This window comes from Halichoerus grypus, chromosome 5 (genome assembly GCF_964656455.1).
Source record: "Halichoerus grypus chromosome 5, mHalGry1.hap1.1, whole genome shotgun sequence".
Classification (NCBI taxonomy): Eukaryota; Metazoa; Chordata; class Mammalia; order Carnivora; family Phocidae; genus Halichoerus; species Halichoerus grypus.
Genome location: NC_135716.1, coordinates 55,577,020 through 55,601,916, shown reverse-complemented (window position 1 = coordinate 55,601,916; position 24,897 = coordinate 55,577,020). Strand labels below are relative to the sequence as shown.

Here is a 24,897-nt window from a genome sequence, read left to right as displayed (position 1 = left end):
CCTGGGTCAGATCCTGGGTCTTGATTCTTAGTTGAGGAAATATAGGCATCTTACAGGCTTAGGTGAACTGATAATATAAAATATTCATTTCAATTGTTTTGATCTGGTATATGAGTTCTAGATATTTTAAAATAAGTAAACTACACTTACTTAAAAATACCATACACTTATTTATAAACATCAAATACTTTTGGAAAAGGGAGTGGGCACTTTTTACCTTTTTGTTGTCTACATACTTCTAAGTGGTTAAAAATGTATATATCATATGGAATCAAATTTAATATTTAATTTAAAATGTCTGAAATAATTCAGACTCTTTCAACAGTTGTGGTTGGCCAGAAAGGCAGGATTTTATTGTCATGCAAAAAATGGATACTCTAGGATATTTTAGGATCTTATTTCTCTTAAATTTACATTTTTAACTTGTTTACTAGCTATGCAGATATTTTACCTTTGAAATGAACCGAAACAGGGGCACCTGGGTGGCTCAGTCTTAAGCGTCTGCCTTTGGCTAAGGTCATGATCCCAGGGTCCTGCTCGGCGGGAAGCCTGCTTCTCCCTCTCCCACTCCCCCTGCTTGTGTTCCCTCTCTCGCTGTGTCTCTCTCTGTCAAATAAATAAATAAAATCTTAAAAAAAAAAAAAAGAAATGAACGGAAACAAAATTGGCTATGAGATTTTAAAGACATATATAACTGGTTTTGGTGTAATAAAAAAGTTTACATGCTCAATGTAGAAAGTTTGGGAAATATAAAAAAATGTAAAGAAGATTAAAGTTGAATAGCTGAATAACCCAGAGACAGTTATTGTAATATATGTATGTGCCTGCTCATCTCATGATAAGTGTCTATTTGTCTCATTTCAAGATATATATGCGTCGTCTGTGATCATATTGTATTTAATATCCAACTTCTTTCATATTATATTGTGAGCACTTTCCCATGTAATTGAAATTATTTATATATATTTTTGCACAATTTTTTCATGGTATTTATATGGCATTGAGTCAATTAAATAGCTATACTATTTTATTTCCCCATTATTGAGCATTTGTGTCATTTCACATCTTATGAATAGTGCTATAGTGAAAATCATTTCAATAAATCTATTTTCAAATTCTTATAGTTTCCTTGAGATAAATTCTCAAGGTTAATGGATATAAACATGTCCACATCCATCTGATTTTAAAATCAGCTTCACTTAACTTAGCTTTATTGGCTCTTGGATTTCAGCACAGGATGAATCTGTGAGAACAAGTTACTCCACTGCTAAACAGAAGGAAAGTGAACTACCTATTGAATACCATACTTTTGGATTTTCTGGCCGCAGGAATGACTTGGATTAGTCTTGTTTGAATTGTTCTTATTGGCAGGAAACAACTCAAGGTAGTGTTCAATGAAGCCCTTTGGACACCATGATAATGATGTTTACTTTTAAGAAAAATGACATTTTAAAACCATAAGCTTTGTCTTGAAAATATCAAGAGATAATAAGTGACGACTTGGGAACAGAAAGGCACAGTCTGTCTTGTTTCATGATTTACATACTCTTTGAAGGAATAAAAAACCCCAGACATACAAGCGAAATACTTGTCAACTTACTTGTGATGAATATAAACGTATTCTACATAGTAGCTTTAGCTGGAAAGAACCATGGAGCATCAGTTCTATAGATAATACGGCTGATTGTTTTGGCTAAAAAGTGTCTTTGGAATTGTTCTGTTGCTGAAAAAAACCGTTTCTTAATTCAGTTAACACTTCACCTATTAAGTACTATTAGGAAAACTAGCTCTTTGTTAAAAGCAAATGTTCTAAGTGAATCAAGTTTTTGCCTGTAAGTGCCAACATATTTTGAAGCCTTCCTCAAATACAACAATACTAATGTTCCTGCCTTCTTAACCCAATTATACAGAATATAAGGTACCCTTTATTGATGATCCCAGGTCATTTTTAAAACCATTATAATTATTCATTTGGTCCTTAGAGCCTGTATGTCCCTGCTCTGTCACCAGTTTATAGGGTTTTTTTTTTTTTTCATTGATACCAGGGTTTTTTTTATTATTATTTATAACTTAAACATGCTTGCTTTCATCAATTTTCTCCCTCCTCTTACCTGTATTTTCATTCTGTTGTTGAAAGTTCATTAGAATTCTATTCAAAATAAAGCAGCTTCTAAATGGGGACTCAAGGAAATACCTCAAGTAGATCTTTGGTATATGGAATCTTTGAAAATATATTTTGGTTTCCTATAGCTTTGCTTAATTCCAGGGTTCCTGACCATTTCAGATAGTGACACTGTTAATATACCACAAACCTAATAGATATGATAACAATCATCGGGCATACCAAATTGCCTTTGACTAGGTTTTCTGGCTTTTACTTATACTTCTTCATACATTAATCACAGGGATCCTTTAAAAATAGGAACTGGGGCGCCTGGGTGGCTCAGTTGGTTAAGTGACTGCTTTCGGCTCAGGTCATGATCCTGGAGTCCCTGGATCAAGTCCCGCATCGGGCTCCCTGTTCAGCAGAGAGTCTGCTTCTCCCTCTTACCCTCCCCCCTCTCATGTGCTCTCTCTCTCTCATTCTCTCTCTCTCAAATAAATAAATAAAATCTTTAAAAAAAAATAAAAATAAAAATAGGAACTTGTAACTTCTCTGCTTCCTCATACTTGGAATAAATCCAGATATTTTTTTCACCATGGCCTCCCTGGCCTGACCCTGAGCCCCCTCACCTCACTCACCTTACCTCTCTCGTCACTCTATTTCTTACTGTTCCTCAACCAGGAATGGACTCTCGTCTCAGAGTCTTGGGTACCTGCCATTTCCTTATCCTGGCACCTCTCTGCTTGGCTTTTCCCCTCTTCATTCAGATCTCTTTTCAAACTTCAACAGCATCCCTTGTCACGCTCCCTTCCCTCAGCCTGTTTTTTTTCTTCAGAGTACTTCCAACATCTGAAATTATTTTTTACATGTGTTTGTTGTCTATTATTCCACCACAAATATAAACTCTATGCGAGTAGGGGTTTTTGAGTACATCTCTACCTGCAGAAGAATGCCTGTAGGGGCTTAAGTAATTTTTGATAGAATGATGCTATTTAATTCCCATTACAGTCCTAAGAGGTAGATATTACTGAATGTCCATTTCATAGGTTGGTCAAATTGAATCTTAGAGGAGTTAAATAAACTTACCCAAAACCCACTGAGTTCTGAGGCAGGGGGTGTTGGGAGCAAGGGAGCACGATATGCCTTGAGTTAGCTTTGACTGGTATGTATTTTAGATATGATCACTGAAGCAACTGGATACATTATGTACACAAGTAGCAAATCTGACTGGAGAACAAATTACATGGGAAAGAAAAAACAATGTGTAAAAGTTTTTATTTTCCCAACGGGAGATACTCATAGGTGATGGTTAGGTTCTTGAGGCTAAAGCAGAAATGTATCATGTAGCTAAACATGACCCAGTTATACTGAACCTTGAGCCCTGAGACCACTGGGGAGTAGGAACAGAAGCAGCAGTGTCAGAGCAAGTCTCCTAACAGCGCACCGGGAGGCAGGGACCAGGTGTCAGAGCAACTTAGCCAGCAGGCCTAGGTCTCTGCAGTGAGTTGGAGTTCCCTGAGGCGGCACTTGAGTACACCAGTCAGTCATAAACCGAATGATTTTAAGTTGAACACTTCCTGCCACTAATGTGTTGTCTGTATGCTTACAAGCAAGAACAACAGAAATGGAAAACCATAAAGAAAAACAATGGAGAGACAGTATTAGATGTGGTTAACACTAGGCTGGTCACCCAGCTCCTCCAGGGATGGATGTGTTGCCCAGCTGGGGGAGTGGGGTCAGCAGGCTGCCTGCGGTAGTCAGCTCCTTCAGGGTCTGCCGCAGCTGCGGAGAGCCGGCACACTCCAGGTCACACCCTTCCCAGGGCACACAGCCAGTGACTGAGAGGTGTAGGTAAAGAGGCCTGACCACTTTGACCCAATCCAGGCCCAAGTACCTCAAGTCCCTTGCAACATGTACTTCTGCAGAACCCAATCTCGGATAGTAGGTTTAGCTGTCCAGCTAACAAAATGTCTCTCTTGGTACACTGGCTATCCAGTGACGAGCAGAACACTCATACTCCCTGACCTCCTGTGGGTCATCACTTAGCGAGGGGGTAGATGCTAAATAAAAATAAAAAATTAAAAAAACATATTGTACTAAGTGCCATTAGTGTCTGGAAAAACATAAAACCCCTACAATATTGACAACTCTATTAGTTAACATATAGGTAAAGTACTATTTTCATGTTAAAATGGTAACAATAAGGGTATTTACTCAGAATGCACTTTATCAAAATAACACTACAACAAAATTGTTGGTATAACAAAATATTTATTTATTTAATCCTTTTAAATCTGCAATCTAAGTCAACCATTCAGTTACTTATGTCATCAACTCAGATCAATGGTAAAATTAAAGAATGCATACAGACTTTTGATAGTAATAAGGCAAATGTGGACTCTAGCAGGGATCTGTTTTTTTTAGCTGCCCACCATCCACTATTCTTATAATGGCACCTGAGTTTCCTGTGGCGAACTGCCTACTCTCCTACTATGGGTCCACAAGGTACACATCTAGTAATCAAGAGTAGTACTTTTCTGTCCTGGTTCACAAATGTGTAATCCCAGGCAGACCAAAGACAATGAGGTCCTGGACTTAGCCGGAACTATTACGCAAGAAGTTCTCATTCCCAGGGGATCAGAAAGCTGGCAGAACATCAGTCTGGAGCTCCTGGTGGCCATCATTCTGCCCGAGAATGAAGCCAACAGAACCCCTCAAAAACAGGTTTTAGAGAAAAGCTTAAAATTACAACTGGGGCACTAGATCTTAAGGCTCAAAACCATAGGGTCTTATCATTGTCAGATTATGATGTTATAACACCATCTCTGAAAATAAATACACACTTATCCCAGAGTCTCTGAAATCATTTTAGAATCTAACCTCTTTTTAGGAAGTAGCAAAACGAAAGAGCATTTTTAGTAGTCTGACAAAAACTGTCCATTATTCTCGACATTAAAAATTGAATGCAATGATTTAAAGTAACACGTTATTGTTTACCTAATATGTTCAGAATCATGTGGTTTCTAGTGATTAGAATTTCATCATACTTGGCAAGGAACAGAAGACAGTGGCTGGAGAAGCACATTCCCTCATAAAAGACACCTAAACACTATGCTTAGGATGACTAATATTAAGGATTTGAACAAGTAACAGTTTTCCTCAAAGGAAACAATCTTAGTTTTTAAAGAGCATTGACTTCTGACACCTCGATTCCTGATTTCAGTGGCTGCACACCGTGTACCTCTGCGCCACACTTAGGACAGGTAAAGTACGTGTCAAATAAGAAACTACTCTTCACGCAGTAGTAACAGAAGATATGCTCACATCCTATGGTGTGAGGCATGGTGGGCCACTCTCCACACAGAGAACACTGTTTGCCGCTGGTGGCTAATGTACCGTCACTATTAGCAGCACCAGTAAGAGGAATACACCATGAAGACAACTTAGCTTTCAACTTCTGGATATCAATAAGTGGTAAGAGAAAAATCAGGAACTCAGCAAAACCATGCCAGAGAAGTTCCCTATTCATATACTCAAAGCCAACCTCACGTATGTTTTGGGGCTTGCAAAACACAGAACGGATGCCCAGGAGACGTTCTGTCAAAGTTGCAAACTTGCCCCTCTGAAGGAAAATCAGGAAATTAATCAGCCCACCTAATTTCAAAAGTCCAACTATGACATTCACACACTGCCTGGCTTTCCCAAATGATGCCAAATGACGGTTTCGAAACAGGTCATAGCAGCGCTCTTCCAGCCATGTGCCGCCAATCGTACACACAGCATACCACAGCTTCTGATTCTTACTCGGCGGCTGGTACCTCAGCTTTGGGGAAAAATCATTTTTGTACTGAATATTCAAAACGGATTGTCCCACGGTGGCGTTTTTAGAGTAGACGGTGAATCGCCACAAGAAAAGCCACAAGAACGCTTTCACCTCTGGTTCAAAGTGGGCTAACAGCCCTGGCTTAAATCCATGAAAGCACTGAGAAAACTGGGACCAAACTAGCTGCTCCAGGGCCTTGTTCAGTTCGAGTGCATCCAACTGACTTATTCTTAGCACTCTGTTTGTCCTTTTCGTGTTCTCTTCTCTGGAAGCCATGTCTTCTTTGAAGGTCTCTAGGGGTAAAGTACAATTAGGGAACATCAAACATTTGCAAGCTTGTACCATCTCCTCAACTTACACATCTAAAATTGTGATGCACAAATGACCAGGGCCCACTGAAGATGGAGCTGGCGGTAGGTGTCAAACAGCAGTGAACAATCAGTCACCTCTTACATGGAACCTTCTCTTTTTCCCTTCCCTCCTCCCTCACTCCCTTCTTTTCTTTGCTATTCTTTTTCTTTTTTTTTTTTTCTTTTTTGGACCCTCCTCATCAAAGGAATAACAGGTTGTAGCAAGTTGCATCCTTTTTCCACAAATTACATCCAAGTAATCCTCCTCGGTCAATTAGCAGGGAGATCATAAAATCCTGATACTAAGAGTGATGAAGCTAAATAACAACATGACTAATGGAGAAATACATGAACTTAATAAATACAGTGAACTCTATGGAACATTCCAACGGATATAAGTCAAGACCTCAGGTTAATTGCCAGCACTTCTACTGACTCCAAAGGTATATATTTTTTAACAAGTCATTTAATCTTTCTGAAATATGTTTTATATCCATAAAGTTAGGAGAAAAAATTAAATGAACAGTGTTTATTACGCTATCACACTATGGCAGAAAATAAATACTAGCACAAAACAACATGAATGCAGAAATGCTGTTTGAATACTCAGATATTAAGAAGATACACATCATACAGTTTTCTAAGAAAACTATGATGTAAAAATATATACTAAGACCATTTCATAAAAAAAAATAAGGAATCACAGAGGTGCTAAGGGGACAAAAATCTTTTAAAATGAAATAGAAAAAGCTGATTAGTGGTTAGCTAGTTATATCTGACTCATTCAAAACACACTTATTAAATGCCTATTATGTACAAGCCACAGTGATTAAAACACTCAGTGGCTGCTATCGTCAAGGAGTGTACAAACCAGTTTAGATATTTTACTTATTATTAAAAAACTGGTAAATCCAAACTATGACAAGAAATCTGTTTAAATTTAATTTCTAAAATGGGCCCCGAACACATGGAGCTTGATCTTGATCATGCATGATTTCCAGACCTTCAAAAGGCCTAGTGCACTAATAGAACACTAAGTTACAGAGGGAGGCAGGTGTCCCACTGAAGTTCACTGTCACTGACAGCGTGGCAGTTGTGATCTTGGACAAGTCACTTCACCTAGTTCTGCTTTATTTTTTTCACTTACAAAACTGAAGGCCAGAGATAAAATGACCTCTAGGGTCCTTTCAAATTCTATTTATGATTTTTACTAAAAAGATATTAAATGTAATTTGTTAGAAGTTAAAGGACTGAAAGGTATACCCTAAAATAAAGTTGTACCTCTTGAAACTGGGAATGTCCTTGACAATTAAAGAGATTTTTGTTTTCTGACAATTAAAGAGATTTTGCAGAGGGATGTTTTTAAATTACACATGGATCCTAGATGACTCAGTGGCAGAAGACTACATGCTTAACAAGTTCAAGTATAGGAAACAAAAGTGCCTACTGAATAATAGGTGTATACTACTGCTTTCCTCTCAATCTAGATATTTGACAGGAATGTTTCTCTCCATAAACGTTATCTGCCTTCTGGGATGATCTCACCTTTTTCCCCTTCCTACAGCTCCCTCAAAATTTCACAGCTTAGAGCTATGGCAGGGGAGATTTTTGCTGCAAGTTCTGTGAAATCCTTGCCTCATACTAGCCAGGAGCTACAGGAAAAGAGGAAGGGGGTTAGAACCGAGTTCCCTTTCTTCTCTCTACAAATCTCATCAATCCCCAAGGTTCTGCTCTTTGCCCCAAATATTTTTCTAATCCATTCAATACTCTATCCCCTGCAGGCCTCTTCCTAAATTCAGCAGCTCTCATCTCTCTGCTGGATTACATCTAATTGGTCTATCCCACCTTTTGCCTTTTTCAGTGCATTTCCCACACTGCAGTTGTTCAAACACACAAGGCTCCCAAACTACCCCAGCTTGCTTTCTTTCCTAATCGGTTGACCTCTAGTCATAAGGTGCCCCCTTCTCTTGTTCCCTAGTGAACATTTATGGTCTGTTCCCTCCATCTGGAACAGTATGTTCCTGTTCTTTACTTGAGAAACTCAGTTTTCAGTTTTTAAGTCCTAAATTTTTAATAGTGGTTTAGGCATCACTTCCTCCTGACTCTCCAAACTTGGGTTGGCTGCCTCTTCTAGTTGTTCCCTTAGCACTCCATTCTTCCAACTTCTTGGCCCTTATGTACTGTACACAGACTACTTTTTAAATCGCCTATTTCCTCCACTAGAGGATAAACCCTGTTGCAAAGACTGAGTCTTGTTACGGTTGAATCTTAGCAACCAGCATAGCACCCAGTACACGTAATGTATACTACACAGACTAGATGAATAGGATAAAGTCAGGGGTAGCTGAAGGATAGAAAATACAAATTCCTACCCAGTAGCCTTTAAAACTATTTCATATTATCATATCCGGACTATTGATTACTACCTATTTCAACACATTTGTTGTACACTGGCTGTTTACCAGTTACTGATACAATAGTAAACTGACACAGTCTCAACCCCTTGTGGAGACTACAATGTAGTGAGGTGAGGGGTGGGTAAGAATGTGCTGTATAAAATAATAAACAGGCAATTACAATAAGGTGTTAGGAGTGATATGCAAGGGGAAATCCAGGGCATTATTTCTGACACTAGACCTCAGAAGTTCAGAGAAGGCTTCAGAGAGAGCTAATATCTAGGCAGCTACCTGAAAGATTAGTAGTGTCAGCCTGGTAAAGGAAGGTAAAGGAAAGCTATTCCAAGCAGAGGGAGAGCAGGCGACAAGGACTGAAGGTGCAAGGACAAAGGGCTGGAAAGGAAGGCAGGAGACCAATAGTAAAGGCCAAATTGAGGAGCCTGTATTTTATCAAGATGTTAATGGGGAGCCACTGGATAGTTTAAGAAAAGAACTAATCAAATCTGCATTTTAGACAGCTTGTTCTGGCCACATTCAGAATGGATTTGAAGCTGAAAAGACTCGAGGCAGAGAGACCAGTTAAGATGACTGTTACATGATTATTAAAGTGATCAATGAGAAAGTCCCGATGGTCTAAATTATAAGGGTATCAGTAGGGATGGAGAAAAATAGGTATCTTTAAAGCTATGAGAAGTTAGAAGTGACACGATTTAATGAGAAATAAGCCAAGAATAACTGACTTGAGTAATTGAGTGGATGGTAGTCCAATTCTCTGAAATAGGAAACACATGCAGTGATACAGGTTTGAAGGAGAGGTAATAACCACAGTAGTGTTAGAGATCTGAGGCTCCTATGAGACAGCTAGAGCTCAGTAGGCAGTTGTATGGAGATAGGAGAGAAAATCTGGGTGGAGATTTTGAGTGAGGGGTCCCTCTCGTAGGACTAATCTACTTTAAATCTACTTGATTTACTTAAACACTAAGATCAGGAAGGCAGTGAACTAATTAAGCAAGAGCAGTAGATCCTGCCCACTTAAAACATGCTCAGCTTTCGGGGCGCCTGGGTGGCTCAGTTGGTTGGGCGACTGCCTTCGGCTCAGGTCATGATCCTGGAGTCCCGGGATCGAGTCCTGCATCAGGCTCCCTGCTTAGCGGGGAGCCTGCTTCTCCCTCTGACCCTCCCCCCTCTCATATACTCTCTCTCTCTCTCTCTCTCATTCTCGCTCTCTCAAATAAATAAATAAATCTTAAAAAAAAAAATGCTCAGCTTTCTTTTTAATAATATAATCTTATTCTCATAGTTTTCCTGTTCCAGCTAGCATGGCTGTTCATTGGTTTTGTTCACTGGCATCACGTACATCTTTGGGCTTTCAATCTTTCTATGCTGCGGTCTTCACCATCAGTCCTGCAGTCTCACTGTTCTTCTCAGCTAGTGGTTTTCAAACTTGAGCATTTATCATGATCACCTGGATTTCTTACATTGCAGTATTTCAGTTCCAGAGTTTCTGAATCAGTAAGCCTGGAATGGGAGCCAAGAATTTGCATTTCTAACAAGCTTCCCGGTGATGTTGAGAATGAATGGGCTAGTCCACTTCAAAGCGAACTTCGTAATTTTTCTGGCATATCTACCATCCATATAGCTCCATGCTGTCTGCCAGCCCTCCCACTCATTTCTATTTAGTTCTCATCCCTGTACCCACAGTGGCTGTTACAAATCTTGCACTGACTCTGGCTCTCCCTTTCTTCGGTTAAGTGGACCTTGTGAGATTAGAGACTACTCATGAATTCCATAAACTCTATGGACATCAATACATCCTGGCCCTGCTGGGTGCTTGGGATGCAAAGATAAACAAAACATCCTGGTTCTCACTTAAGGACCCTAACCAAGGTCTAGTAAGGGAAGCAGGCAAGTAAATGGACAACTAGAGTAGTAACAGAGGTATATGGTATCGCAGGTTCTCAAAGGCAATATACAACATTTTGAAACTACTCAAGAGAAAAAGAATTCCAAAATCCATTTTTCTCACTTTTTCTGCAGTTTACACATTTTCTCTAACTTATATGCATTATGTAATTGAGGGAAACAAATAGAACATTTTTTTTTAAACCCCAGAAGCAAATTAAAATCCACAAAATTATTTGCCTACATTTACCAAATCATCTCTTCCTTACCTCATTATTACCTCTGGGATAAAGTACAAACTTCTCAGATGCAACCTAGCCCAATTCTGTCTCTATCTCTGCAAGCAAACAAGCCACTACTCTCTAGTGGAGTCCTTAATTCCATGCCTCAGTCCTGACTCTGTGCCTCTTCTCACGTACCTAAAATACTCACCTTTCCTGCCAACTCTTCCCACTGCCCACAACTCTCTGCCCTTCACATTCCAACTCTATTTCAACATTCTCTGTGAAACCTTCGTAACTATCTCCAACTCCTATTATCCCCACCTTTAACTCTGACAGCAACTGTCTGTGCCACTCACTGTGTCACTCACTTGAGCCCTCACCCAACTGTCCTGTGATTTCAGTCATGTCAGTACATCTTCTTTCCATAGTTTATCTGTAAACTACTTAAGGGAAAGTACCTTATCTTATACTTATTTCTCAAAGCACCTGCCACCTAAAAAGAGACTGATTTCTAGCTCAGTTTTCCTCATGCAAAATTCTACAGTCATTCATGGTATGTGGAAATATTAACATGTGACCCCTCTACTACCATAGTGTCTACAACTCTCTATCTTCCCCAGATTTCATATTCTGTGGTCAGCAAGATAAGGGAAGATCTCTTATTGTCAAATTACCCTTGAAAGGCTCTGACCATATTAGACACGGATAGAAGTCTAACACTACCAGTTCCCTCCTCTTACCTCTCTCACATCCCCAAAATTGGACTGGATTGCTATTTCAATTGAGTATCAGATAAAATACATGGCTTGTGTTAGAGGACCAGTTATGCCAATTCATGTATCTTTATTTTTTTTTTTAAAGATTTTATTTATTTATTTGACAGAGAGAGACACAGCAAGAGAGGGAACACAAGCGGGGGAGTGGGAGAGGGAGAAGCAGGCTTCCCGCCGAGCAGGGAGCCCGATGCGGGGCTCGATCCCAGGACCCCGGGATCATGACCTGAGCCGAAGACAGACACTTAACAACTGAGCCACCCAGGTGCCCCACCAATTCATGTATCTTTAAATACTAGAGTCATAATCAGTTCTGCATTGTGGCTGATGGACATGTTATTAATTATAGACTATACCACAAAGATGGGCTCATAGTAGTTGCTCAGTAAATGTTTGTTGAATCTATGTGCAATAGAATGGGTAGTTTGGTAGTTAATTGGTATACTGACTGAACACTATATGAGAGCATCTAGATGAACTGGATGGTGAGTGAAGCCTTCTCCTCCTCAGGTTCCTTACTTGTATTTAGTGAAAAACTAAAGCGAGTGCTTTCTCAGAAGAATCAGCCATTTCAAATACTTCATTTCTGGAGGAATCATACTTAACATTTAGCAAAGACAGGAATTTTTAATGGCTGCCAGAAAAGGAGACTTAACACACTCTAACCAATCCAATATTTAACAATCCTTATTATCGAAAAATTCTTTATCCCTTCTGTTACAGTTTAACATTTTTTTTTCTTTCCTCTTTTTCTCCCCAGGCCTGGCCTCAGTGTAGATTAAGAACAGCTGGGCTCGATCTCCCCCCACCCCCCGCCACGGTAAGACTCCTTAATGGACCAAAAGACTATCATTAAACTGTTCTTTAGCCTTTGCCTTTCCAGATGAATGATTTCTCTATTTTTTTGTTTCAGGTTTTATTTTCCAACATTTCAGTCATTTTTGTAACTTCTTTTAGTTGTAAACATAGAACAGACACTGTCCATTACACACCATAGTTAAAGTGGAATATTCCTCCTTTGCTTTACATTCCTATTTAGGCAACTGTGACAGAGTAGAAAAAAAGCATATTTAAAATCAATCAGACCTGAGCTCAAGTTCCAGCTTTGTCACTTACTTGCTATGTGATCTTAGAAAAAGTCATTACCCTCATTCTTTTTTGCTTTTTAATTTTAGGGAGTGGGGTGGAGGGGGGGAGAGAGAGAGAACACGAGGGGCAGAGGGAGAGAGAATCTCAAGCATACCTCATGCTGAGTGTGGAGCCCAACACGGGGCCTGATGGTGGGGCTTGATCTCACGACCTTGAGATCATGACCTGAGCCGAAACCAAGAGTCTGATACTTAACCAACTGCGCCACCCAGGCACCCCTTCCCTCAGATTCTTCAAAAAGTTGGAAAGAACAGCTACCACACAAACAAAGTTGTTGAGATTAAACCAGATAATGTTATGAAAGTGGTCTGGAAACTGGAAAGTATTATTATTACTATATTATTGCTGCTTTGGCGAGGGATGGGCGTAAGAAGAAAAAGACTCCAAGTTGGTTTTGGCAAATTTATTTCAAAAGACTGAAATTTTCATTATTACTTATATTAATGCCTCAATCAATCTGCTGTGAAAGAACTTTTTTCCCAGGAAATACTAACTACAAAATTAAAATATAATTGTGGCAGTTAAATAGTGAACAACATGTCACTATTATGTGTGAACATGTAGGGGGACTAGGTGGAAGGGGCAGAGACAGGGTTCAGTGGAACACATCACACTCCTGTATCTTATCTAAAAGGAGATTATGGAGGGTGAATTCTGAGAGCATGGAGATGGGTTCCAGCATAACCTGCTCCCTTGGTTATTTAACCCTCATCGATATGGTAATGCCTATTATCTGGAAGGAAAGAAACTTCAGGAATGCACACTGATAATATCTGACTCTAGGGTGCTTTGCTGAACGGGGCATGGTACAAGCAGTCCAGACAGGCATCCAATTGTGGTTCATCACTAACATGGGACACTCCATTCTTCTTCCTTTCCTTTTTCCTCTTTCAGGCAGATACATTTATTCTAGAATATTGGCTTTAGAGATGGGAGGGCCCAGGAGTAGAAGAAACTGATAAAATAGAAATAACTAGAAGTTCAATCAACGTGATCATGGAATCCTTTTCCCTCCACTGCTGTACAATACTTGCCCATAATAGGTGTAAAGCACAGAAAAATATCATAAATGCCTTTAAGTCACAAAGTTATTTTCAATATAATGTAAGGAGTGTGTTTTAGTGAATCCTAATTCTCTGACAAATGGCTCAATTTAACTAATATTTTTTGAGCGCTTATCAAATGCCAGGCAATCTCCTAGGTACCAGGGATTCAAGCCAAAAATTTAACTCTCAGTTCACTTCCTTTTATTCAAGCATTTTTAAAGAAATAGGATGTTACTGTAATCAGGACTAGCCATTGATCTCTGAAGCAAAGAATGAATCTTGAAATATGAAGACACCATGAAGGATCACAAAACTTCCCAGGCAGAAAAGAAAAAAATGGCATTCAAAACACAAGAACAGGTTGTGCAAACCCCAGATACGTGCAAGCCATGAAACCTGGCCATGGTTTATCTGGGAGATACTGGGATGGGTTCCAAAAGGAGCTGCCTCCTTGGTGATTTAATTCTCATTCACTGTGGCTGTGCCTGTTACCTGGAAGCAAAGACCCAAGTCACCTGCCACGACTGAGCAAAACAGGCCGGCAGGAGAGGCTGCTGAAGAGTTAACCCACTGCCAAAAGCCCACTGTAGGGAAACCAGAATGATTTCATAGGCATGAATAATCACTGAAGAGAAGAGACATAATGAGATATATTTTTAAAAGGTGAGTCTGATAGCAGAGTTCCATAAGCTCAATAAGAAAACGAAGGCTGCAGCTCCCGGAGACCAGTTAGAGGATTCCTGCAACAATGCAAGGCCCTTAACGAAGGTGCTAATAACTTCCTGAAAAAGTTAAAGTAATGACCTGCCTCATTAAGAACTAATCAAAATAAAAAAGATTATGGCGTCTTGACATTTTTTAATCGACAATCCCCAAAGCTTTTTTTGTAAACCCTTCTTTCCTGATGCTGTTACAGTGACTGCCATCCACACCCAACTATTAGCCAGTCTATTTCTACTTACCTTCAGGAATTTAGTTTAAGTAAGGTTTAGCGATCCCCATATTATTGGTTCTTGTAGATTAGTATCTAGTTTCACAAAAGTAGGCTCCAACTTGAATAGTTAAAAAAAAAAAATACAAACTAATCTTTTTCTTTAAAGCTGGGATTGTTCAGAATTGAAACGAACACCATCAGATTTAATTCAAATTGATTTTTCCAGAATGTCAAAAACAGGCAATACCTTTTCCTATTCTGCCATGAAATCTCATTCTTTTAATACACAGTTCTATAACCCTTTCCCTTCCCAATCCCCATTTCCCAAACTGTACTAATTTAAGATTCTAAAGGGCCAATGCAGGGGGAAACATTTATGGTCCCATGCAAAGAGACTCATAAAAATAATTAATTAAAAGTGTAATTGGCACTACACAATATGTGTTTAGTGAAGGATACTACTACGTTAAGGATATGGGAAAAAGATGCTCAAGGCAAATTATCGCATCTATAGGGTTAGTGTGATTAATCTGTCACATAAATATGTTTAAGACAAAATGATCTAGCACTAAAAACTATTAAAAAGGTCTCCTGCTGACATTTTATCACTAGACAACTCATACTGCTTTTCTTTCACAGAAAAAAAAAAAAGACAACTGAAATTCGTTTACTAAGAGCAGCGATATATAAACCTATCCTTAAATAACTCATCCTTTCTTTTTATGCTTTTCATTCCCCCAAATAAAACTTTGTCATCTATATCATATTCCAAAACCAAACAAACGACTGTATCTCACTAAAGAAGGAAGAATTTTCAGAATGTATTTCAGAGCTTTTACTGAGTATAGTACAAATTATGAATGAATATATTTTATTTAAAACATGTTATTGACAGAAATCTATCAATAATAATGTGAGTATTGTCAAGGGCCTGTCAATATTAATGTAATTATGATTAAGGGGATAACATGGATTTTTAGCTATAATACCAAGTAACATCTCCTACATTGCTGCTATCAATATACACATTATTATTGACCTGTTCCGAGACTCTCAGTACTAGATGTATTACCATTAGGCATATTTGTCAATGCATGCTGCCTACAAAAACTCTACATTTAAATTTACAGTCCTGTAAACTTTGTCAGCAGAAACATGTGATTCCCAAGTATTCTCTAAGGTATCAAACCCATGTATGCACCCACTGGCAGGCTATCCTTTCTCAGATCCACAATAATCAACTAATTTTTAGTATGACAATGTTGCTGCCACACTATCCTAAGGGTTCAAGTAATCAAATGGATGAGACAATATATTAATTTTTTCCTTTTAGGTTTGAAAAACATTTAAACTAATGTTTCATATTATCAGGTTATGTGAATCAAGTTCTATAATGGAGATCTTAAGCTTTGAACCTATACCCTACTATTTTATTTCCTTTGTGTAGTCAGATAGATTTACTGTCCATTGTATTGAAATCAATACTAATAAATGGGACATGCATCAAAGAGGGATTTAACAGGACACCGATTCCCAGAACACATTTCAAACATGAGCAAAAGAGAAAAAGCTATGACTGAGACTCATTAAGACACTGTGACCTCTGGCACTGTGAATAGGCCTAGAAATCAACAACTAGAAGTTCAAATCCCACTTCTGCCACAGGCTTGCTAAATGACTTGTCACTACTCTTTTGTCCTACTCTTTCATCAAATATAAACCAAGTTTCAATAGTTTATAGATATCTAATATTATAAATCCCAATTGTACTCTTTTGGATACGGACAAGACGTGTAATTTTAAACTTCTGTTGTGGATGCTAGACTTCTAAATTACTCTTAACTTAAATGTAATCTTCATCAAAATCCAAATAGGATTTTTCTTTTTGGGACTGGCAGTGAGTACACAACAAAATGTTTCTAGGATAAACTTCAAAATCGCATAAATTGCTCAAAAAGATGAGCAACAATAAGTAACTTGCCCTAGCAGATATATAGATACATTTTTTTAATTTGGAGAGAAAAGGGAACTCAAATCAAATACTATAATCATCAAGATTATAATTAGTCTTATATAATTGAGTATTTCCTATTTCATTTACTTATTTAACATACTTATTCAAGTATCTAAAACTAACACCAACCAACGTTTCCCTCTGGTTTTTTAAACCTTAAAACAGAATCTCCAATACCTTGGTCTAGCTTTACAAATACATTTTTAAGAGAAAAGCATGCTACTCATAATCTTTTCTTTCAGAAAGTTGATACTTCTGAGTCTTTAAGAGAGAAAGCATGTTGTGAAAATAAAGAGCAGATGTTTGAGTGAATATAGGGAAAGAGAGTTAAACTGGTACTAATTAGTTCTGTATCTTAGACCAGGTTCACCAACAGGCTGTGTGACTCTGGACAAGTCATTTTATCACACTATACTCTCTAGCAGTTAAAATATATAAATTTCAAAAAATCAACTGTGAAAAGTCTACCTATTTAGAATCCTTATAAGAACTATTTTAGGAATCCTTGGAAGAGGAAGAAAAAAATAAAAGAACTGCCATTTCCAACTGCAGAAATGATAATGTTGAGTGTCAAAAAGGCTAGAGAAAAGTGGAGAAATCAGAAGAGAACATGTGAGACGGAGACACAATCATAGAAAAAAAAATAGCAAAGCATCTGGAAGACAATACCCACCAGCTTATGAGTTTACAACTGTAGTAAATATATACCACTTACCAGTTATCAAGTGCTAACAAGGGACTATCACAGCTAAGTATCCTTTGCAAAATTAAATATTAAATCATTTAATCCTTACCGATATTATGAAAGAGGTTCTTTTATCATTTATTTTAAAACAAGGAAACTGAAGCACAGAGAGATTAGCTGACTTGTGTAAAATCACACAACTATTTTAGTGTATGCGCTGCCGAGTGGCAGAGCCATGCTCCAAACTAGTGTCCTGGACGGACAAGGTGGTGATGGGCCTAAAAGATGAACATAAACACTTTAGGAGGATACCACAGGACATGCAAATGGGGCTATTTTAAAAGGCTAAACACTAAGAGATTAAGAGTATAGGCATGGGGGCGCCTGGGTGGCTCAGTCGTTAAGCGTCTGCCTTCGGCCCAGGTCATGATCTCAGGGTCCTGGGATCAAGCCCCACATCGGGCTCCCTCATTGGCAGGAAGCCTGCTTCTCCCTCTCCCACTCCCCCTGCTTGTGTTCCCTCTCTCGCTATGTCTCTCTCTGTCAAATAAATAAATAAATCTTTAAAAAAAAAAAAAAAAAGAGTATAGGCATGAACTTACAGCAAAAATTACAATCCAAGGATGAACAAACAAGAGCCACCTGAAACACATGAAGCAACTAGATCTTTTAAGTACTCTATAAATTTAGAAAAGGGCTCTAGAACCTAAGAAGAGAATTTTAAATGACTTGCAAATTATTGGCACACGTTTAATTGCATATTTTATGGCATTCAAGACAACATGGAAGGACACCTAGGTAGCTCAGTTGGTTAAGCCTCTGCCTTCGGCTCAGGTCATGATCCCAGGACCCTGAGACCCAAGTCCCGCATCGGGTTCCTTGCTCAGCGGGGAGCCTGCTTCTCCCTCTGCCTCTGCTGCTCCCCCTGCTTGAGTGCGTGCACTCTCTCTCTCTCTGACAAATAAATAAATCTTAAAAAAAAAAAAAAAGAAACAACATGGAAATATCCACAAAGGAACAGAGGTATTACCAATGGGAAAGAAATACCATGTGACACATTATTATCTGTGAGGCATTATGTTTTCTTCACACTCTTTATCTCACTTAATCCTCATAACACAGTAAAAACTATCATGTCCATTTTAGAAGACAAAAGTTAGGCTTGAGAAGATTAACAACCTGTTTAAGGTCAGACGACAATCAGTAAATTTCTGGTAAACAGTAGAGATTGTTGAACACACAAAGGAAGTTAATAATTAGTATGGATATATGGTAAACCTGGAACAAATTCAATCCCGCAGAGCTCAAAACAAAATTTTTCCCCTCAAGATCATTCACAAGACCAGACTGCCAGTCAAGCTCCCAAGACTGTAAATGGGGAAAGAAAGTAAAGGAATGTGGTAAAGTTGCCCATGCTGCCTGGGACGCATCTTGTGTACATTCTCTCTCCCTGACACTATACATGTGGTCAGAAAACCATTCAAAGAGACTGAATGTCCAATCTGAACAAAGGGAATATGTGGGTGAAGAGATGAGGCATGAACATTCATTTAACTGTTATGAACACATACTATATGCAAGACAGAGGCAATGCTAATTCATCTAACATTAGAAGGGAACGGTTATGCAGAATCAAAACAGAATTATTCTACAGCTTTTGTTTTTTTTTGTCTTAATAGTAAGAAGACAACTTGGATGAAATTTTATCTCACCTTATTGACAGGCAGTTAAGGAGGGAGAGGCCTGAAAAAAAAAAAAAAGAAAACATATTAAATAGAATAACAAGCAATATAGAAAAGGGCATTTTGATTGTATAGATGGTAAAAGATTGAAAAGAAGTTGATTAACACTGCACAATGGGAAGGACAGAGGGTGCTAGACATCCTCTTCCCTGTTTCCACTTCCATGGAGAGAAATCACAGCGCTGGCATTTGCAGTGCCAGGATTACATGGGGCAAATGGAGCAGTACAGAGCTTTTCTCCAGAGGTTTCTTCCACATTCCAAAGGAACTGAAGAGGAACACGGAATGTTTAGAAACTGCTGTCATTTCACAGGAAGGAGGTAAAGGGGACATCCAATTTGCTTCGAGGTTGCCCAAGATAATCAAGGGAGGAAAAAAAGGAGCAAGTGATTCAGAGCAGAACTTTTGTCCAGAAAGAAAGATTGTGCATATGGCATACATTTCCCTTGTGCTATAGGAACCTGAGCACAGTGAAGTGCAAGAGAGAAGGAAAATTTAAAATTACCTGATGCTGTGAGGAAAACATGGGGCTAAGACTTAAAATGCAAATTTACTAGTAATGTGATGTTGGGAAAGACTGTTAATGTCTTTAAGATCCAGTTACAGAATATGTAAAATGGAAAATATCTGTTCTTCTTATTGCAAAGATTATTATGATCTTCAAAAATAAGCAAAAATTTTATGGTTAAAATACCAGGGTAGGAGGAAGAGAGAAAAATAATTATGATTCTGATCACAAAGAATTAAATTTGAAGTTTGTATTTATTAAACAAATGAGACAATATAGACCTGTTTGTAGCTTTTAGTAATGAATTAATTACAAATGTATCTTTTACTATTAAAAAAAAACTACTAATCAAATGAATGCACACTGGATACAAATGAGTAATCTGAAACAGAATCATAATGCTAGATAAAACACAGATCTAATCTAAGACATGAATTTAAATTTCTTAACAGAAACACTTTTTTTCAAACAGAACACATACAATAGCTGGTCTTGTAAAACAGGGTTGAGTGTCTGCTTGCTTTGTCTCTCCCCTATGTGGCTCCAGGAAATTTCTATAGGAATTCTTCTTCAGAACATATTTAAAACCACAGATTGAATGCTACCCCTAATTTCTAAAAATGAAGAGAATAAGGCCACGAGGTAGGGCTGGTCAAAGGAAACCAGAGTCAGGACTAACACTCAATTCTCTTGACTTAGACTAGTATTCTCCTTACTATGTCCTGTTACTTCCATTTTCTTCCTTTTTTTTAAAAAAGGAAAAAAAATAACTGTATAATAAATAATAACAAATACATATATGTACATTTTTTTTTTTAACTTTTTAAATAATTCCACTATCTCTCTTTTTCCCAGTCCCCTTCTGACTCAAATCATTCAACTCTAATGTTTCTGGATAGAAGTAATTGATAATATGGGCAGATCAGAGGGAAGATAAAAAAAAAAAAAAAAGTCAGCCATCCCAAGTTTATTTTGTTCAGGTTTAACTAAAGATAACACATTAGGGGAAGATGTTTAGACTGCAAATTGTGGTGTGGATAAAATCTCAAACTCCCTGCAATTGCCTGTAATTGTTAAGTAAAAAATTCTCAAGGGGCATCACAGAATACCAGAACACGTTAGATGTGGCCGTTCAACAACTTGGTCTCCGGAAAAGCCCTTTCACTAAATGTGGTATTTTTGGAAAATGGAACCTAAAGAAATAAGAAACAATGACTTTTAATTTAAAGCACCAGAAGAAAAATGTCAATTATTCTCACACTCTCAGTTATCAGAAATCAATGTTAAATATAACAAACTCATCGCAAGCAATAACGTACGAACGTTCTCAACAGCTCTTCCTCCCGAAGAAAATTAAAACTGCGTCTAAGTTCACAGGCTTTCAAAAATGTTAGAAACTTAAGCATCCTCTATTTTTGTACCAAATATAACACTTTACACGAGCCATGCGATAGTAAGTAGTTTGGACACTGCATAATTTTTAAGGCATTCTTAAAAAGTAAATCTCACCACCGACAAGTGCGCGGAAAAGATTTTGAAGTGTTTTAGAAAGTCACCTCTCGTGGACGGCAAAGGAACTCAAGTCTAGCTGTGTTTGTCTTTTTTCTTTTAACGGTGCGATTCTAAGACTATTTTTAGGAGATCGGGCCTACTTCATTGCCTTTCCCAAATCAGACTCTGATTTGCTTCTTCCAGGAAAACAGGAAGCCAATAAACAGGGAAACTCAAGCTAAGGGCGACAGCGACAACGTCGTGAAACTCCATGCCCTCCCGGCTGTAAGCAAGACCTCAGGTTTGCACTCCGGCTCTCTCGGGCAGACACTGACCTTAGGAGTGTGCGAAACGCCCCTGTTCCACGTAACTTTCTCTGAGACATTCTCTGGGAAGCTTGGTTTCTCCCAGCAGAACCTGGATTACCCAGGCTTCCGGAACTAGCGGGCTTCCGGAGCGACGCAGGACCCGGAAGTGTCTGAGAAAAAAAGGGGAAATTAAACCAAGGAGAACTAAGCTTTCGAGCGTGGCGGAAGGCCCCGGACAGCCCAGCAAGAGAGAGCGCCGAAGAACCGAAGGGCCGAAGGGCCGAAGAGCCGAAGAGCCGAAGAGCCGAAGAAGACACCCGCGCGCGGTGATTGGTCGGCTGGCCAGTCTGAGGAAAACGTATCTGATTGGCAGGATAGTCGCGAACCCGTCAGCCCCGGGTCGGGGCCGCGCGTGAAGAGGCCTCGGTGTCAAGAGGCCGCGGGGAAGCCGGGGCTCTCTGAGGGCAGGATTTTCCCTGCCCTTGGACAACGCGGCGTGCGGCCAGACCAGCGCCGCCGAGTGGCAGCGGGGTGCCTCCGCAGCTCCCGGGCTCCTGGCTCGCCCTGGGTGGAGGGCTCACAGCGGGATGGCCTCTTGGCGAGGGAAGCCCTTGGGGGAGGGGTGGGCAGCTTCGGGGCAGGGGCCGTTTTGCTGCACGTGCGTGCCGAGGGTGGGTAGCTTGTTGACTTCTGCAGGCTTAGAAGGCGGGTCTTCTTAGAAGCTGCACGGCTTCGGCCCGGGAGGCCCTGCCGGTCGCCTCGACGCGCTCGCACCGTGGGGGAGTGAGCACCCGAGCGCAGCAGGGTCCGTCTGAATCACACAGGAACAATTAGAACCCGGAAGCCTGGTCGCCCAGCCCTGGGTAACTGAGTCTGAATTTCTAGGACTGGGGCCTGAGGGAAGGTGTTTTTTGAGAGTTCACCAGCAATCGTGTAGCAGCGTGAATTGTCACTGCCTACTGATTCTGTAGTATGGACCCCAGTGTCTTGGCCAGAGGGTTTGCTCTAAGCTTTGAAGAGAGGTAGGTAAACCTTCCTGCACATAGTAGGTCTTAGGAACGTTTTATTGCCTCACACCCTCTTCTCCCCAAGAGCACACAGTCCTACAACAGCTGTACCGTTAACATGTTCCAGAGCGTATTCTGTAGAAGCAGTATTACAAGACAGCTTTTACTTTTTGTAAAAATAATTTTCTTTGGAACAGAATTCATATTCTGTTCCACAGAATATGAAACATTATGGATAATAGAACGTTTATTAATGAATTTTAATACTGCTCAAATTCATCTTTACATCAAAGGTGGACAATTTAACATACCTGCAGTTTTGTCGTCTCCCGTGCGTTAAGGAGATCTTGGAAAAAGCAGTCCCAAGAAGGATGATGTTGATCGTTTCCCGAATTAGTTAAAAGTCCTTCCCAGCTCATGAACCAACAGTACAGATGAGACAGTAGTAGCTACAAGTTAAGAGGGTGTGTAGTTCACTTGGCACAGGAGGGGAGGTTTTTCTAGAGCTGCAGTTGGCTGATGCCGTAGCTGCTGGCCACCTGCAGTGTGGGTGGGCCAAACAGGCCTGAGTAAAACGCACACTGGATTTCTACGGATATAGTACGGAAAAAAAAAGAACGTAAACTAGTTCATTTTATACTGATGACATGTTGAAATGAGAATGTTTTTGAAAATTTAAAATTACGTATGTGGCTCCTGTGACACTTATGTTGAATGGTGCTGTTCTGGAGGGTAAGAAAATCTTTTTTGAAGAAGACCAAGGCTTTCATTTAGTAATTGTGAAGGAAGGCAGCCACGTTGTACTTTTCAGGTAGGCCAGCAGATATACTTGCTTCATTTAATTTTTATGGAAGTGGGAAAAAAGCACCCCAAAAAGAGTAATACAGAGGACATTTTCAGAAGGCAAGCTCTAATTCATGGAACCTTATGTATGTCACATGAACATCACAATAGCTGTTGATAATAATAAATGGACCAAGCTAGCAAGATATTTGACTTATGTTTAATGAATCTGATTAAGAATGTAAAACATGTAGAGCATTTAAGATTTTGGTTGAAAGTATTTAAAATAAGCTCCAACTTTTATCATTTAACCTCTTGATAGAGTATACCTCTTTATTTTTCCAGTGAGCTAGTAAGCTGAAATTTCAGGGAAGCTTTGCTTCCAATTTTCTATACTTAATTTAAAAATACATTTGTTTTTCATTCCTTTATTTAACAGAAGCTTGCTGGGGGCCAGGAGTATTGCTAAGCAGTGTTGCAAAGGTGAACACCCAGACATGGTCCTTACTGTCTTGGAGCTAATGAGTACCAATTCAGAGACAGTGAAAAAGTAGATAACCACAGCATGCTGTATTTGGCCTTTGAGTGTTTTACCTCTGTAAATGCAACATGTTAATTGTTTAAACCTAGAATATATAAGTTCCTGCTCAGCATGTTAATTAAGAGTCTTACTAGGACTTGGCTATGGGCTTAAAATATATTAGTAAAAAATCAAAGTATAATTAATTCATCCATTAATTATGAGAACTTAAGAAAAAAATTAGAGTATTTCTTTAAATATAAAGAAAAGATGAAAAGAATTATAATAGCATCTTATTTATGATACTTTCTTCTAGCCTTTCAGCAACTTTTAGGTTCTAAGGAATTTAATAATAGAAATGTACAGGAGACATTGATTTATGCCCCTAACATAGTTTAAAATTGCTGACTTTAAAAAGTTAAATTCATTTTAGCATATTACATAGTTCTTAAATCAATATATTGGAGTCTTTTAGGAAAAAGTTAAACATAGATCTTATGTTAGTTTACTACTGTTGCTGTAACAAATTACCACAAAGTTAGCAGCTCAAAACAACACCAGTGTATTGTCACACAGTTCCGTAGTCAGAAGTCCAACTTTGATCTCACTGGGCCAAAATCAAGGTGTCCATAGGTCTGTGTTTCTTTCTACAGGGTGTAGGGAAGAATTTGTTTTTTTGTTTATTCAGGTTAACGGTCATATTCAGGTCAATTCCTTGCTGTGGTAGTATTGGTTCCAGGTCAGCTCATCAGCTGAGGGCATGTCCCCAACTTCTACAAGCCATCCGTATTCCTTGGGTTGTGGCCCTCTCTCTTCCTCTTCAAGGCCAACACTGCTGGGTTGAGAGCCTTTCATGATTTCTCTTACCTTTTCTTCAGTTGTTTTCTAATTGCAGTCTTTTAAGAATCTAATTAGATTGGGCCTACCTAGGTAATCCGGGATAATCTCTCCATCTCACGGTCCATAACCTTAACCACATCTGCCATGTCCCTTGTGCCATGGTAAGGTAGCATATTTACAGGTTCCAGGGACAAGGGCGTGGGCATTTTTAGAGGCCGTTATTCTGTCTACTGCAGATCTTAATTGGGGCCATGTGGTATATACGGCATTTCTTACCAGTACTCTCAGTACTTTAGGA

General features: G+C 39.1%; 1 protein-coding gene across 18 annotated transcripts in view; it reads right to left on the bottom strand.

Moving 5' to 3' along the window:
• PEX2 (peroxisomal biogenesis factor 2) overlaps nt 1-21,793 on the bottom strand; it is an 89,693-nt gene extending 67,900 nt beyond the window's left edge. For 3 of the 18 annotated variants that reach the window (XR_013447842.1, XR_013447841.1, XR_013447844.1), the window contains exons 1-2: nt 21,207-21,470; nt 19,113-19,143 (exon numbers count right to left, since the gene is read on the bottom strand). Coding sequence is in view for 3 of the 18 variants with exons in the window: in XM_036123523.2 (XP_035979416.1) it covers nt 5,286-6,203 (918 nt within the window). In the remaining 15 variants the exon portion in view is untranslated. The other 15 variants (XR_013447838.1, XR_013447834.1, XR_013447840.1 and 12 more) reach the window with 13 other exon arrangements.
• Nucleotides 21,794-24,897: the final 3,104 nt, after the last annotated feature.